Source organism: Gymnoscopelus braueri, assembly GCF_963280865.1.
Source record: "Gymnoscopelus braueri genome assembly, chromosome: 20".
In the NCBI taxonomy this organism is placed as follows: Eukaryota; Metazoa; Chordata; class Actinopteri; order Myctophiformes; family Myctophidae; genus Gymnoscopelus; species Gymnoscopelus braueri.
The window spans coordinates 25453723-25469056 of record NC_137622.1 but is presented as its reverse complement, the minus strand read 5'-3'; the positions used below and the strand labels follow the sequence as shown (position 1 = coordinate 25469056).

At 40.9% G+C, this 15334-nt stretch overlaps 1 protein-coding gene across 1 annotated transcript; it reads left to right on the top strand.

Annotated features, from left to right (window-relative positions):
- Positions 1-10695: 10695 nt before the first annotated feature.
- Positions 10696-13073, top strand: LOC308075629 (uncharacterized protein; the record flags this gene model as incomplete). Its single annotated transcript, XM_080415576.1, has 2 exons — positions 10696-11862; positions 12924-13073. 2 exons carry the CDS (start codon positions 10696-10698, stop codon positions 13071-13073), a joined length of 1317 nt encoding a protein of 438 aa, XP_080271702.1.
- Between the last annotated feature and the right edge of the window lie 2261 nt (positions 13074-15334).

Below are 15334 nucleotides of genomic sequence, written 5' to 3'. Positions count from 1 at the left end.
TTAGGCTGAAAAGTAATCTGAGCTTGGCCCTTCGACAGTGAGGTCACTGTCGAATAATCCCGCCCACTCTCCTCCTCGCCCCTCCCCTCCCCTATCCTTTCCTTTGGGGGGGGCGGAGCAGAGGCGATGATTGACAGGCAAAATCCCTCACCAGCGACACCCGCAGGCAAAGATTTCTTTTTTCATTGCAGTTGAAAAGGCTTTAGAAATGTGAGAGAAAAACACCTGCCATTGATCACTGGAATGGAATTTTCACTTAAAACTTTTTGTACACTTTTGAAGGACCAGGACAAAGACTTTGAATGTGGTGTAAAAGTGAATGTCATTAAACCTTTAATGTCTCTCTTTCTCTCTGGTTATCTATCTCAATATATCGGTGGAAACCTTGTATGTCCAAACTTCACAAGCTCTTGTTAACACTTTTTTCCAAGCTAATAGAAACTGCAGGCTTTCTCTTCCTGTAAAGTTAGCAAGGTTTCATGGCAGCTATAGTTCTCGTGTTTATAAAAATAAAAAATATAAATCTTGAAATCTTGAAAAAAACAACTGCCAAACGATGATGTCACTGGTAGGCAGGTCTCTGAAGTGTCCACAGCCCTCCTATGAGACACAGACCGTGTAGGATTTTTTTTTACAATTTTATCATGAGCATTGGTGAGGACCAAAAATGGGTGAAGTCGTCCTTTAACCCATCGCATCCGAGAACGCATCTCTGTCATTTTAGATTTCTTTGGCTATTCAAAAATAGCAGATAGACAAGCTCATAGCTCAAGCTATGAGCTTGTAGATCTGATATTTTTTGAAAAATCTTGATTTGTTTTGGCAAAACATTTTTAACTCAAATATTTGCTTCTGGGGGGTCCCTGGAACAAAATATTTTGAGATAGGGGTCCGCGGCCAAATCATTTTGGGAGGTCCTTGACAAGAAAAAGGTTTGAGCACCACTGATATTTATCAACATACAGAAAACTGTTATGATTTAGAAGACATTTGTAGAATCCCAAGAAGCAAAGATTTGAGTTTAAAACGTTCACTTAAAAATATATATATGTAAAGATTTACACACATTTTCAAGCTAATCGTGTGACACTCAGTGCTGCGCTATAAGCTTGTATATCTGCTATTTTTGAATAGCCAAAGCAATCTAAAAATGACACAGATGCATTCCCGGTCTTAATGGGTTAAAACCCCATTGTCTTTACTGGTGTTTGATCCCTGGGAGAAAAAGTTCTCACTAATCCACCAAGCGTGTCAGAACTCTCCAGGCTTTTGTCATGGATGACATGGCTAGTATAGCTTCAAATCACAAAGGCACTTCAAAACAGCTCCCTAGTTGAGAATAAAAACTGTATGTGTGTTTGTGTCTGTGTTATTGTACAATTGTTATAAGATATGCCTGTGCTTGTCTGCTTCCATTATTGTGTAATCGCTGAAGGAGCCACTAGAGGAGGAGGCCATGGGGTCACCGAAACCACTAGGGTTCGTCCTGCAGTCAGCGTACAGTATTACATTATGAGATGTATTGTGTGTAAAAGTGGACATTCTGGCCTGAGGGTAATGTCATGGTTTCACTCAGATGGTTAGGGGTTCATCCCCCATGAATGTGCTCAGGACTAGGGATCCAGAACCGGAGGAATCGGAGTCGGTTCCACCACATTTCGAACCGTTTTTGGAACCGGGTTTTATCACACTGTCAGAGCTGGTTATGTGGACTTCACGTCTGCTATACAATTACACTACCGGTGGTTCTCATATGTTTTAATTTCAAGGACCTCCATAACTCTGAGAATGTTCAATGGAACCATACTGGTCCATTTGGTTCCATTTGTACACTCTCAGAGTTACTGACCTGTTAGGGTCCATTTGGATCCCCCTATCGGAATCGTTAAAGGGAACCGTTAAGGAATCGGACCGTTACGAGGGAATCGTAGAAATCCTAAAGGATCCCAACCCTACTCAGGATGTTTCATGGCAATCCGCTCCTTCGATTTTAAAATGTCTTGGGTCCGAGTGGAGACTTTGGTCTAAGGGTGGTGTTAAACAGGCCATGCATGGGTTCCTCCTGTGAGCACAAATGCACGCAGGTTTCCTGGTGATCCGCCCATGGCGCTAGAGGAATGGCTATGACGTCACCAAAATAAGTAGGGGCCATCTTCTGAGCACGAAGGTGCACAGCAAATTATATAGCAATCTAACCAGTATAGTTTGTGAGATGATTGATTGATTGAAAACTTTCTTAGAAGTTTGCAGAACAAAGCACATGACAGTACAGTTCGATACAAGGTCAGCTAATAGGATTTAAAACCCAAGAAAGCCTATGGCTTGTTTCCATTGGGGTCCTTTGTACACAATTCATAGAGACATTCAATGACAGACAGATATACACTACTATGCAGAACATCATAAAACAGTTTTAAAATAAGAAAAACAAAACAAATGTACAGTAAACGCTGTATTAGATACCTATGTGACCCAGATACGTATGTGACCCAGAGTAAAACTTGGTGTACTGTAGCATCACAGAGCCGCCCGCATTATAAGAGAGCTAAAAGAAACAAGGGGTAACGTGATTTTGGCCAAACATTAGTTAAACATAGACCATTTATCTGTCCTTTGGAAAATGAAACCATAAACAAGTAACAAATCAATACAAACACGATTCTTTTTTCCCCTCTAAAGGAAAGCCAAGAGTATACTGTCAAAAGACAGTTGGAAATGTAGCACCATAAATATTACTTCTGTGTACATTACTACATACTCCTGTGATCTGAATGTGTGTGTGTGTGTGTTTGTGTGTGTGTGTGTGTGTGTGTGTGTGTGTGTGTGTGTGTGTGTGTGTGTGTGTGTGTGTGTGTGTGTGTGTGTGTGTGTGTGTGTGTGTGTGTGTGTGTGTGTCTCACTGATGGTGTCCAGGGCCTGAGAGGCTGCCAAGACATCTTGACGGGTGAGAACAGATGGTAGTCGGCCATGCTGTGTTTGTGTGTTTGTGTGTGTGTGTGTGTGTGTGTGTGTGTGTGTGTGTGTGTGTGTGTGTGTGTGTGTGTGTGTGTGTGTGTGTGTGTGTGTGTGTGTGTTACTGTCAGTGTGTTTACGTGTGAGAGAGGATAAAAGTGCATTGTGTGTGTGTGTGTGTGTGTGTGTGTGTGTGTGTGTGTGTGTGTGTGTGTGTGTGTGTGTGTGTGTGTGTGTGTGTGTGTGTGTGTGTGTGTGTGTGTGTGTGTGTGCGTGTGTGAGTGTGTGTGTGTGTGTGAGTGTGAGTGTGTGTGAGTGTGTTTACGTGTGAGAGAGGATAAAAGTGCATTGTGTGTGTGTGTGTGTGTGTGTGTGTGTGTGTGTGTGTCTGATTGATAGCATAAAAAAGTCATAGGGAGGTGCATCACCCAAATACAAATTCACACTTCTCTCTCACACACCCCATGCTGGGACCAGTCCCACATGCATCAAAGCCTGAAATTACCACCTCTCCACGACACTCCTGTCCTCTATGGTCCAACACACACACACACACACACACACACACACACACACACACACACACACACACACACACACACACACACACACACACACACACACACACACACACACACACACACACACACACACACACACACACACACACACACATACACACACACACGATGTCACGAGTAGCTCTAACAACTCAACTCTTACAGTTTCAGAGATATAGAGGGACCAGAGATCCTTAGGACTGAGTACATACACATTCATTACATTCTGGACCATAGCTCGGGATCCCTGCAAGCACATTCACTGCATTCTAGACCACAGATCCATGCATACACATTCACTGCATTCTGGACCATAGATCCTGTTTCATCTGTTTAGACTGTATCCCGATCACATTGCATTGATTTGAATAATCGAATATTACCACGAAAACACAGCTTATGCAAATTACGTTTAACTAGTAAACGTTATAGATCTAGCCATCTCTCAGCTGTAATGCTGCTATATGTATTGTATGCGCATATGACAATGAACAATAAAGGATTCACGCAGTTCTATATTGACTAAAGTACAGACACCATTTCAGACAGACACGTATTAAAACAAGGAGAGGCAGATTTTGAATTATCTCAAATAATAATAGAAATACCAAGATCAAGCATGTCCACGGTATTGCACAAAACCCATTTAAGTCAACTTTCTTGACACCTGGAAAATGTGCAGAGATGGAACAGATAAGAGGAAGATTCTCATGGTTAAACACTAAGGTCATCTGGCTGGAAGACTTCAGATGACTGCCATGGAATGTTGGATCTGGTTGTCATGGAGCTGAGTGCTGGTGATGTACTACAACATACATGGGCAACTGGCGGCCCGGGGGCCACATGCGGCCCCCACCTTCACTTAATGCGGCCCGCAGGTTAATATCGGAATACTGAAATATCATTGATTTCAGCTTTAATTACTTCAGTCTATATTAGTAACTTAATGACTAGTATTACATTTCTATTGTCTTTTTTATGTCCAATGTATCGGTATTTAAGTTCATAAAGTTAACATAAGTATAACTAAATGCATTTGAATTTAAAAACAAATGTTACTTTTCAGGATTCCAATAAAAAAAATAGCCAAACAAATTCAGGATTTTAATTCAAAAATAGCAAAAACAGCAGATCTACGAGCTCAAAACACGTCGCACTGCGACGCGTTTTGAGCTTGTAGATCGGCTATTTTTGCTATTTTTAATAGCATTAATTTTCAAAAAAAGTGAAAATACGGAGATAAGAGGTGTCTGTCCTCGGACAGTAATGTTGCCCTCTGGAGTGAGTGTGGAAACAAAGTTGCCCACCCCTGTACTACAATAAAGGTGATGTACTAAAGCAAAATGTGTAAAGCGTAAAATGCTTTTATTCATGTTAATATGTAATGTTAGCATGTAAAAATAAACTTTTTTATACACTTCCTGACAAGTCATGATAGGTAACAGTGGATGCCTTATGTGTATATCATCTTTACTCTAGCATTAAAACTGATTCAGCTACAGCATCTGAAAGACATTGCTTTAATCGCCTTATTTATTTGAATTGTGTTTCAAATTAATAAAAGAAAATTAACATTATATTTTGGAGGAAAAACATTCTTATGTTCTTATAACAGTGACAAGAGAGGGAGTTGAAAGAGGGCTGGGAGCTTGAGTGGGTGCTGTTTCTGTGTGGTCCAAGTGCATGCATTTCTCCTGTTCTTTTTCCTTTAACAATAACGTTAGTTTTATGACTGAAAAAGAAGAAGATGGTTTGTGACCCGCAAGGACCACCCAGGCCAAAATGCAACACTCTCCTCTCCTGGCTTAAACAACTATGTTGACGTGCCTTTGAGCAAGGCAGTAGAAGTCGTTACTTACTTTTCCCCCAGATATTTCACAGGATGTTCCTGATACATGATATTCGATATGCAATGAAGACAAAAAGCCAAAAAACTGTATATGGCCGCTGTCAGACACCTTGTATGTACAAAGAAGTTATTTTTCAGAAATGGAAAAAATAAACAATGTCTATTAGCCACAAGCTCTTTTCATAGGATAAATATATTTTACAAAAACACTTACAGACTTAACCACTTTCAACCTGCCGTACCTATTTTGTTTTCATTGTTTTCAGTTACAATTCATAAACCATTATGCATTTTTTTTTGTATTTTTTAAATGTATTACAAAATATATGTAATTGTGTTTTAATTTGATACAGCGATTAATTCTTGTGATCTTCTTTGATCTTAATTTTGTCTGCATTTATTGTATGAACCCCAGCACCACTGAAAATGAGGGTTTGCCCTCAATGTGTTTTCTGAGGTTTAAAAAATGTAATGATGATGATGATAGGCGAAGATTATTTGAAATCTTTCAAACTAGTATTTAGACATAATGTGAGCCTTTCGGCTCTCATGGTAACTGTCACTAGCAGTTAAGTCCATTTGATAGACCACTTCAAACTGACGCATGCACATGTATCACTAGTGTGCAATTCCATTTGGTTGTTTAGTCAAGATAATACATTCTGCTGTTCAAATTCCTACGGCTGAGCATGGTTCTTTTTAATAAGATTCAAAGAGCTGAGAGGAAATAAAACAATCCTCACAGTCCCTCGTGTTAAAAATTTCCAAAAAAATACTCTCACAGGGATATAAACAGAATAGGGGTTGCCATGTAGGCTATACTTCTAGGCCTAGATCAGCGGATGTATGTGGTATTAGCGACCTCTGGAGGCTGTATAGTGCTATTGTGCATGTATGCATTTTTACAACCATTGCTTGGCCATGCCATTGTCCACACCAGGCACCAGCACACACAATACTGTCCATCTATACATTGCAACATATTTTCTGTCTACTGTATGACAGAAAGAGACAGACAGACACAGAGATCAAGATTTACATTCTTGCCACTTATTAAGACTTGCATTAAACAAAAAGATATATATTTTTGTGTGTATTTTTGTTTACAATGTCCTCATTTTGAGCAAAGCAACATCTACTGGCCAAAGCATTTAATCTGGAAGATAAGTATGAAGGTATATATGTTGAAAAACACCTGAGAACTTTTTTCACTCAGACATAAACAAATCACACATCCGTGTTAATGTAATCAAGCACGCTGGCAACACACTCTTTTACTGCAGCTGTCAGGCACAAAAAAAACATACAAGATACACTACTCGTCCTTTAAGCCCATGACCCACCTAATTCCAACACTTTGCTTGCTGGGGATGGCTCGGGGTAGAAGACAGGGTTATGCAAATATGAATGGGATTGGTATTTAAGATACTAGATACAGTAGATAGATAGATAAATAGAGGGACAGTGCCCAGATACCTGTCTAACTACTTCTCCAAAGTGAGTGACACCCACAGCCACAACGCCAGAGGGAGCGTCTGCGATCTGGCACTCCACAAATTTAGCACAAACATTGGTAAAAAATCTTTCTACTACTACTACCACTATAATGTGGAATGCCCTGACATCAAAGGAATTGATGGAATTAAAGGATGATAATGTGAATCACTAGCTTTTTTCAAAACTGGCCTGAAAAAGCATCTGAAAAAAAAAAGTCCCCTTTTGTCCTCTGTAAATATAGCTATTTGTATTTGTTAATATTCTATGGCCTGTTGATGAATTGAATACATCGGACCACAATGGAGTCTCCAGGGCTTTTTTTAGCCAAGTGTTTTACTGTACCCCTGTGCTGAACATAAAGGATCAATGATTGGGGTGGGGGGGATTAGAGGGTAAGGCAGTTGCTGGGGAGAGAAGGTCACATTATATAATTATAAATACAACACTACTATACAATGAAACATCAACATTCTCCCATGTCGTCCTTTAGCATGCCTATAAGTCAAGCTTTGTAATAAGATATGGTAATGAAAGGCTGCAGTTTCAGAGGTGTTCTTTTGTCTCCGCCAGGTGCGAAGGTGTGGCCAAGACTATGTTTTTGCCCCTGTCCGTCCGTGTGTACAGCTAATACACACCGACTGGTGTGACGCTTTGTACGCACACTCCCTAGAGAGGCCAAGGAAAAACCTCTGCGCCATTTTTCTCCACATCAGCCTTTTATAGCGCCACCAGGAGGCCGATTGTTTTTTATTACCCCTACAGATTTTGTCCAAACATCACGCAAATCGGTACACATTATCTCTATAGTCATGTGACGGATCAAGACGGATCTGTCCAATTTTTCATATTCCATCCTGATTGGTTAAGATTGGCTTCCAAAGTTTGCAGGAGTGGCCCGTTTTGAACAAAATGCCTCAAATCATGAACGCAGTGTCCGATTGCTGTGAAACTTTGCACGCACATTCCCACCATTTCCCACTATGCCAAATCGGCCTCATGGTGGTGCTATAACAGGTTGATTCACGTTTTGGACTATAACTCTCGAACCGTAGGTGATAGAATCAAAATAAATTTTCCTTGTGTTCCTTGGATCGACATACTACACGAACCGCTGGACCGATCGGCGGGAAACTTTGTATGCACACTCCCAGTAGGCCAAGGAAGAATCTTTTTTTCTCCAATCAGCCAGTTATAGCGCCACCATGAGACAGATTTTTGACAAACAAATTTTTTGTAACTACTCCTACAGATTTTGTCCAAACCTCACGCAAATCGGTATACATCATCTCTGTAGTCATCTGATCATTGATCAAGACGAATCTGTCACATTTCTCTTATCCCATTCTAATTGGCTATGATTGGCTTTAAGTTTGCGGGGCTGGCCGTTTTGCACAAAATGCCAAACATCATGAATCCAAAATTTTTCAAATCTCCTCATGGTGGTGTTACAACAGCATGTTTTGGCCTATAACTCTTGAACCGTAGGTCGTAGAATCAACATCCTTTGACCCCTGGATTCCTTGGATCATGACACAATTTATAGGCCCTGTTTGTGCCAGATTACATTTTCTGCCATAGTGTTTTTTTTTTTAAACAAACTTTTTGCTACTACTCCTACAGATTTTGTCCAAATCTATGCGGTCATGTGATCAACATGTATAACCCTTTTCCCCAACTCATTATGGGTTCTTGTTACTAATAGGCAACAGTACTGATTGTAGGCTATAAGCTTTGGTGTGATTTAATAGTGACATATGGACCAAGGTAAAAAGGGAGCTGACCAATGTTGGCTTAAACAAATAAATAAATGAAATGATTTAGGCAAACCCATGTCTCTAATAAATTCAATCTCTGCTACAAATCAATGATGTTTTGCAATAGGCACACTTATTTTATTAAGACCTACTCGGTTCACAGAGCAAAATAAACTAAATACTATTGATATTTGATTTATGAAACTAAAGAATATTGTTTTCTGATGAATGGGCTAGGGCTGTCATTACCTGTGGCACAGAATGCACTGGGTATGTTGACCAAAGGTGCCTGCTTAAAACTTTATTGCTGATAACTGAAAAGCCTCATGCATGGACTTTAATCATCAGTTGCTACAGTATGTGTAATGCTGCAGCTACTTTCATTTTAGGTGGAGTCAGGCTATGTACATGAAGCTCTGAACGGATTTGAATTGAAGCATAATATCAATAGCAGTCAAAGGTAAGAGATGCTCTTTTCAATTGTCTTTGATAGTAAATAGGCTGGAAAAGCATTGTATGTTTTAGGCCTTGAGACCAGGTAACATTATTCATCAGTACATGCTGTTTGGGGCTTATGACGTGGTGAAGTAAGTAATCTTATCTACACACAAAGATTGAAGTGGCGTACATTTTCTTAAGCCCATATATGCTTTGTCATAATAAAAATAAATAGCCAATCTACAAGCTCACATCGGCTCAGCTATTTTTGAAATAAATTTGGGAAAAAAGATTATGCATAGGCTTGCGAGCTAGTTCAGTCAGACACTCGGGAAGTTTACATGCATGAGCACCACTATGTGGGCTATGTACAGTATTATGTATAATATACTTTTATTTTTATGATACAAGTGAGCATAGTTTAACTCCTTGAACACCTTGGTAGTAGCATCCTCTGCCCCCTCTGTATTGTGTTGTATTGTATGTATTACTGATAAAATTGAGTACAATGGACCACAATGGAAACAAGCCCCTGTGCTTTTTGTGTTATCCTGTTAGTATAACCTTTGACTGTACTACCTGTACTGTTAAAAAAACCTGATAATAAAGTATTCAATCAGTCAATCAATAAATAAATCAATCAATTCATCATCAATCATCATCTGTACGTCGTCAGTGTCTGCAAAACTGACGTGTCAAACAGCTGGGAGGTCTATCATTCACCTCATTCACTGCTGTTCCTCGTGTCACTGAAGTTGGGTGTGGGTGTGGGAACATAAATAAATTGATGATAAATATCAAGATGTTTGACTTTAGCGTTCCGCTAAAGCCAAAAATCTTGATATTTATCAAAAATACCAGACATCTACACTTCCCAAAAGGGAATGCATGTATTTAATTCAGTCTGACCAGGAGCAGGGATAAGAAAATATCCCCACCTCTGGTGATCAAAATGAATATCGAGAGGAGGATATCAAAAGCAGTGGCATGGATCCCCCTACCCCAGAAAATCGAGCAGTTATGAGCGTGATATTGTGAATTAAACAATCTTCTCCAAAAACAAAGAAGATTGCAGTTCACAATAGACAAATTAATATATGTTAAGGATAGATGTAAATGTCATCCTATCATACAGGACTCATGGAAGAGTTCAGAGTCCATGGTAAATTACAGCACTGTTTATTACTTCCTGATAGATAAACCACTGACCAAAAAAATAAGTTAGTTCATCCACACCTCTTCACCACTTGCTGTTTTATTTCCTCTGTGGTTGCCTCATTTCAAACAAGAAATGATCATTCACAGACAAAGAAGTGAGGTGGTTAGGAGTCATTACACATACTTGTTTGACAGTTGTTTCATTGTGATTTTGTTACCTTTTCTCGAGTCAACCCGAGTAACACCGAGCTTAAAATCCCTTCTCTCCTTGACTTTATAACCTTGAATCTACATGGATATGTATTTTATAGGGTTCAGAATTCAATATATGACGTTTTTAATGTGCGTGTGCGCGTGCGTGTGCGTGTGTGTGTGTGTGTGTGTGTGTGTGTGTGTGTGTGCGTGTGCGTGTGTGCATGCGTGCATGCATGCGTTCTTTTGATACTGTTGTGTTTCAGTGGCAGGGCATAGCGGGTTGGACTCACCGATGTCTCCCATTGTGTCTGAGCTGAGACTGGTGCTGCTGGGGAGGACTGGTGCTGGGATGAGGGCAGCAGGAAACACCATCCTGGGCAAGGAGGACTTTGGTGCTGAGGCTGGCCCCTCTTCACAGAACCAGAGGAGCAGGAGGAGAGAGGGGAATGTCTGCGGGAGACAGACAGTGCTGGTGGACACTCCAGACTTCTCCGGACGCCCTCGAGAGGACATGAGACAGGATGTCGGGCTCTGCGTCTATCTGTCTGCCCCCGGACCCCATGCCTTCCTCCTGGTCATACCAGCGGAGCCCTCTGAAAGAGAGACGAGAGGCACAATGGAGGAGATGGAGGAGATGTTTGGAGAGAGTTGTTGGGAACACAGCATTGTTGTCTTCCTACATAAAGACACTACGAAAGAGCAGAGTGTTGAGGAGCTTCTCCAAGCAGGCAGTCGGGAACTCCAACAACTTGTAGAGAAATGTGAGAACAGATGCCATGTCCTGGACGTTAAGGACAGAAGCCATGCTAGTCAGGTTTCTGAGCTGCTGGAGAAGATAGAGAACATGGTGGCAGGAAAACCGGAGAACTTCTACAGCACTCAGATCTACCAGGAGGCGGAGGCTAAAGTCAGAGTAATAGAGAGAAAGATTCAGAAGGAGAGGGAGGAGAAGAAACACATGGAGGAGAAAGAGATGAGAGAGAGGTTCGAGAATGAGCTAAAGGGCTCTCTGAAGAAGATAGAAGGATCAATTCAAAAGCACGAGGGAGACATCAGGATGCTGAACATTAGAATAAGTGAACTCAAGAGCCAAATGAGGGAAGAGGGGGATGAAGAGAAGAAGAGAGGGCTGAAGAGGGAGCTAAAGAGGGAGTCTAGGAGAAGAGAGGAGACAGAGAGGAAGCTAGAGAGGTTTAAAGCAGAGACAGAGAATGAAAGGAGAGAGATGGAAGAGAGACACAGACAGGAAATAGAGCAGATGAGAGAAAATTATGAGAGACAGACCAGGGTGGAAGCAGAGAGAAACCTGATGAAGGTTCTCCTGCCTGAGCTGCACAACATCTTAGTCTCAAAGTCAAACATGCAGAGGGAGTTAGGGAGTCAGGTGGAGGAGTTAACGTTAAAGTTGAAGGAGGCCAGTCATCCCCTCAGCTTTGATGCTTATGCAGTCATCAGACGTGTTGGGAAACTGTTTAGTAGAGGTGTGTGGAGATGCCATTATTTATTTCCCTTTCTGTTGAATCAGGAAAATTACTTTTATCCATATTCATATTTACACAAAGTCAAGTATGGTGTAAACAGTATTGAACTAAGGAAAAGGTAACACTTGCTATGCACTCCGTGTCCATAATGCATTATAAAAAATACTTACAGCATAATACATTATAATCTGCTTATAACACTGTATAATCATAGTTATAAAAACTCATAATGCTTAAATCCTAACACATCACAAAGCATTTGAAAGTATAATGGCTTAAAAGGTCAAGTATTATAATACATCATAATTGTTGGAAACTCACAGACATTTTGTATTGGGAAGGATCATAGTGTATTATGCATTTATAATTTAGAACTGAAAAAAGCTAAGCGGTCATTCTTCTCTGAGATCATTGCAAAGAAACAAGAATAATGTACACTCTTTGTTTGCTACTGCCGACAGGCTAACAAAACCTCCTGTGTCAGTGGTAGCCTCTTTATCCACCAGAGTCTGTCGTTTATACTCAACCTGAATTTCCCATGTGGTAACAGGTTCCTTTTACAGAACCCTTGTTATTTGCTAGTGTGTTCAAATTGTATGAATGTACTTATATTTTTCCTGTATGTCTCCACTACCCCCCTCCCCCAAACATGGCAGTTTGCACACACAGTTACACTCAAAGGACAGCAATGACGCTCTCGGGCATTTTTGTGTTTCATCCTTTTGCCAGGATATGTATAAATCAAATAACTTTGTGGGTTCTGTTTATTCAGTTAAATGTATTACAGAGAAATGTATGTTTTTTATTCTCTGGTGAATGATAGCAGAGTAGTAAAAAGGAAGACAACATTGATATATCTATTGGCTTGAGCCTTATTGGCTTAGTTGAGATCAGGCCCCATAGCAATACATTATCTAAAGAATGGGATTAAAACCACTGTTCATAATAGACAGATACACTTCATTGTTACCTTGGAGACAAACTGGTATCAGTCGCACAGTTCCAGACTTTGTAATTATGGTGTACTGGCGCCCCGTAGCACTTACACCTACAGCATCTTGAACAGATGCTCGGGAAACATGTCAAAGAGCTGATCAACAGCAAGTTCAACAGCCACTCACACTTGAACCCCACCATAGCCACAACACTACACACTGCCCTCGCCCACCGGAAGAAGAACAACTCCTAGTCCTATATGAGAATGCTGTTCATATAGACTACAGCTCACTGGTCAACACCATACTGTAGTCCCACTCAGACTTGATGAATTGAATACACAGGACAATATAAATAAGCTCTTAGGGCTTTTTGTCTTATCCTTTTAACATCATTGTATAATCGTACCACTGTACTATTTGCAAACCGTTAATAAAGTATTCAATCAATCAATCAAAAAACTTGACACCAATTTCAAGAACCTAGGTTCAACCCCAGCCTGTGCAGCTGTATTTTCAGTCAGAATGACGGTAGGTGAAGATTGGATCTAAAACCTCTACCCCCCCTGACTCTCAACACAGGGATGTGTCCTGAGCCCCCATCTCTACTCCCTGTACATGTTTGTACGACTGCATGGCCATGCACAGCTCCAACTTATTGGGCTTTACAATCATTTTTCCCTCCAGCAGTTTCCCTCCAAATGATGTCTTTAGACTCTTATTTACACACACGCATTAAATGTTATGCTTTGTGCCACACATATTAGTTTAGAGGTCTGTTTTTAGATTACGTTTGGGACGTTTTTCCATTATGAATATATTTTATATAAACCTTTTAAGGATTTTACTCTGATTACTTACATTTTAAGGTCTTATTTGCACATAACCATTTCGTTTTATGTTTTATGCCAAACCTACTGGTATAGAGGACATCTTTCTGTATTTTTTGGGAGCTTTTCTGCCTTTAATTGATAGGGTATAGTGGAGATGGACAGGAAACAGGGAGCGAGATATGGGGAGAGACATGCAACAAAGATCGTCAGGGAATGGGACTTGAACCCGCAATGCACTATCAGGCTACATCAGAGCTACAAGTGCCCGGACCGCTAGGCCAACGGTCCGGGCCTATTTTATAATGATGCTTGGGAAGGCTCTCATTCTCCATTATGAATTGATTTGATGTAATAGTGGTTAAGTTAGCTGATGACACAACAGTGATAGGCTTGATCGCGGTCACGGACAACAGGAGAGCGGACGAGAATCTGACACAATGGTGCCAGAAGCAAGGCTCTCAATGTCAACAAGACCAAAGAGCTGATGGTGGACAACGAGGCCATGCAGCAGAGAGCACACCCCCATCCACATTGAAGGCGCTGCAGTGGAGAGGGTCAGCAGCAGTGTTGCCAGACTTTAGGAGATAAATAAGCAACCAGGTCTATGAAAACAAGCCCAAAATAAGTGACTATAGGTCACTTGAACTCTTTGAACCTATATGTAACCGATCTACAAGCAATGTGACGTGTTGCTATGCGTTGCGAGCTTGTAGATCTGCTATTTTCAAGGATTCATCTTGAAAAATAATGTCAAATCTTGTATGGGGGTTCCATATTTTCAGATCTGTGGCCAAGTACATACAAAGTTTGAGAACCACTTAAATAACCCGCAACTACCAATATTTATAAGCGACTTTGGAGAAAAACAAGCCCAAAGTCGCTTATAATAAGCAGACATGGCAACCTGGTCAACAGGTTCAAATTCCCTAGGTGAGCTAGAGGTCTAGGCCTCTTCAGACACACTGAGGTAGAGCTGACTCTGATAATAGTCACAGAGAAGGAGCTTCCATTTAAGGGTCTTTATTAACAGGAGAATATGTACAATGCATAACATAACATAACACATATAAGCAATATATTTGTACAGTATTAAATAAACAGTAAACAATCAAAGGCACACAGCCTAACGTGTTTTCTTTTAAGAAAGCAAAAGGCTGTCAAAGCCAGTAATGAAAGGACAGGACAGCCAACACATAAAGCGAGTACACACCATAAGCAGTCAGGACTTTGAACTGGTGCGCATGCTCAACACCATAAAGCCTGGAGAGACCCAATAACAATAATAACCTCATACCTGACAGACGCCCTACTAGTGGGTAGGGATGGATTAAGACTCACACGGGCCCCTAGGGCAATTCTTTTTCACCCCCCCCCCCCCCCCCCCCCCCCCCCCCGCTACCCCGAATGAGCAGTCAGGTTAGCACATAAACACAGTACTCGGGTTGTAAGTCATGTGTGGGTCAAGAAAGCACCTGTAGACATTTTCTCGTACAGGATTTACAGTCTAGAATGGCCCTATAGGAGAGTCGGGTGGGGGCCCTGACTGTTTCTTACGGCCCTATAGGATGGGCATTGTACTGTACAGGCTGAGGGGCCCACGTAATTGAGCGGTAAGTAGTAACCTATATACATTTTAGTGAATTATCATTAAGTCTCGTGGCCCAAGGCTGAGAAAGGCTGGG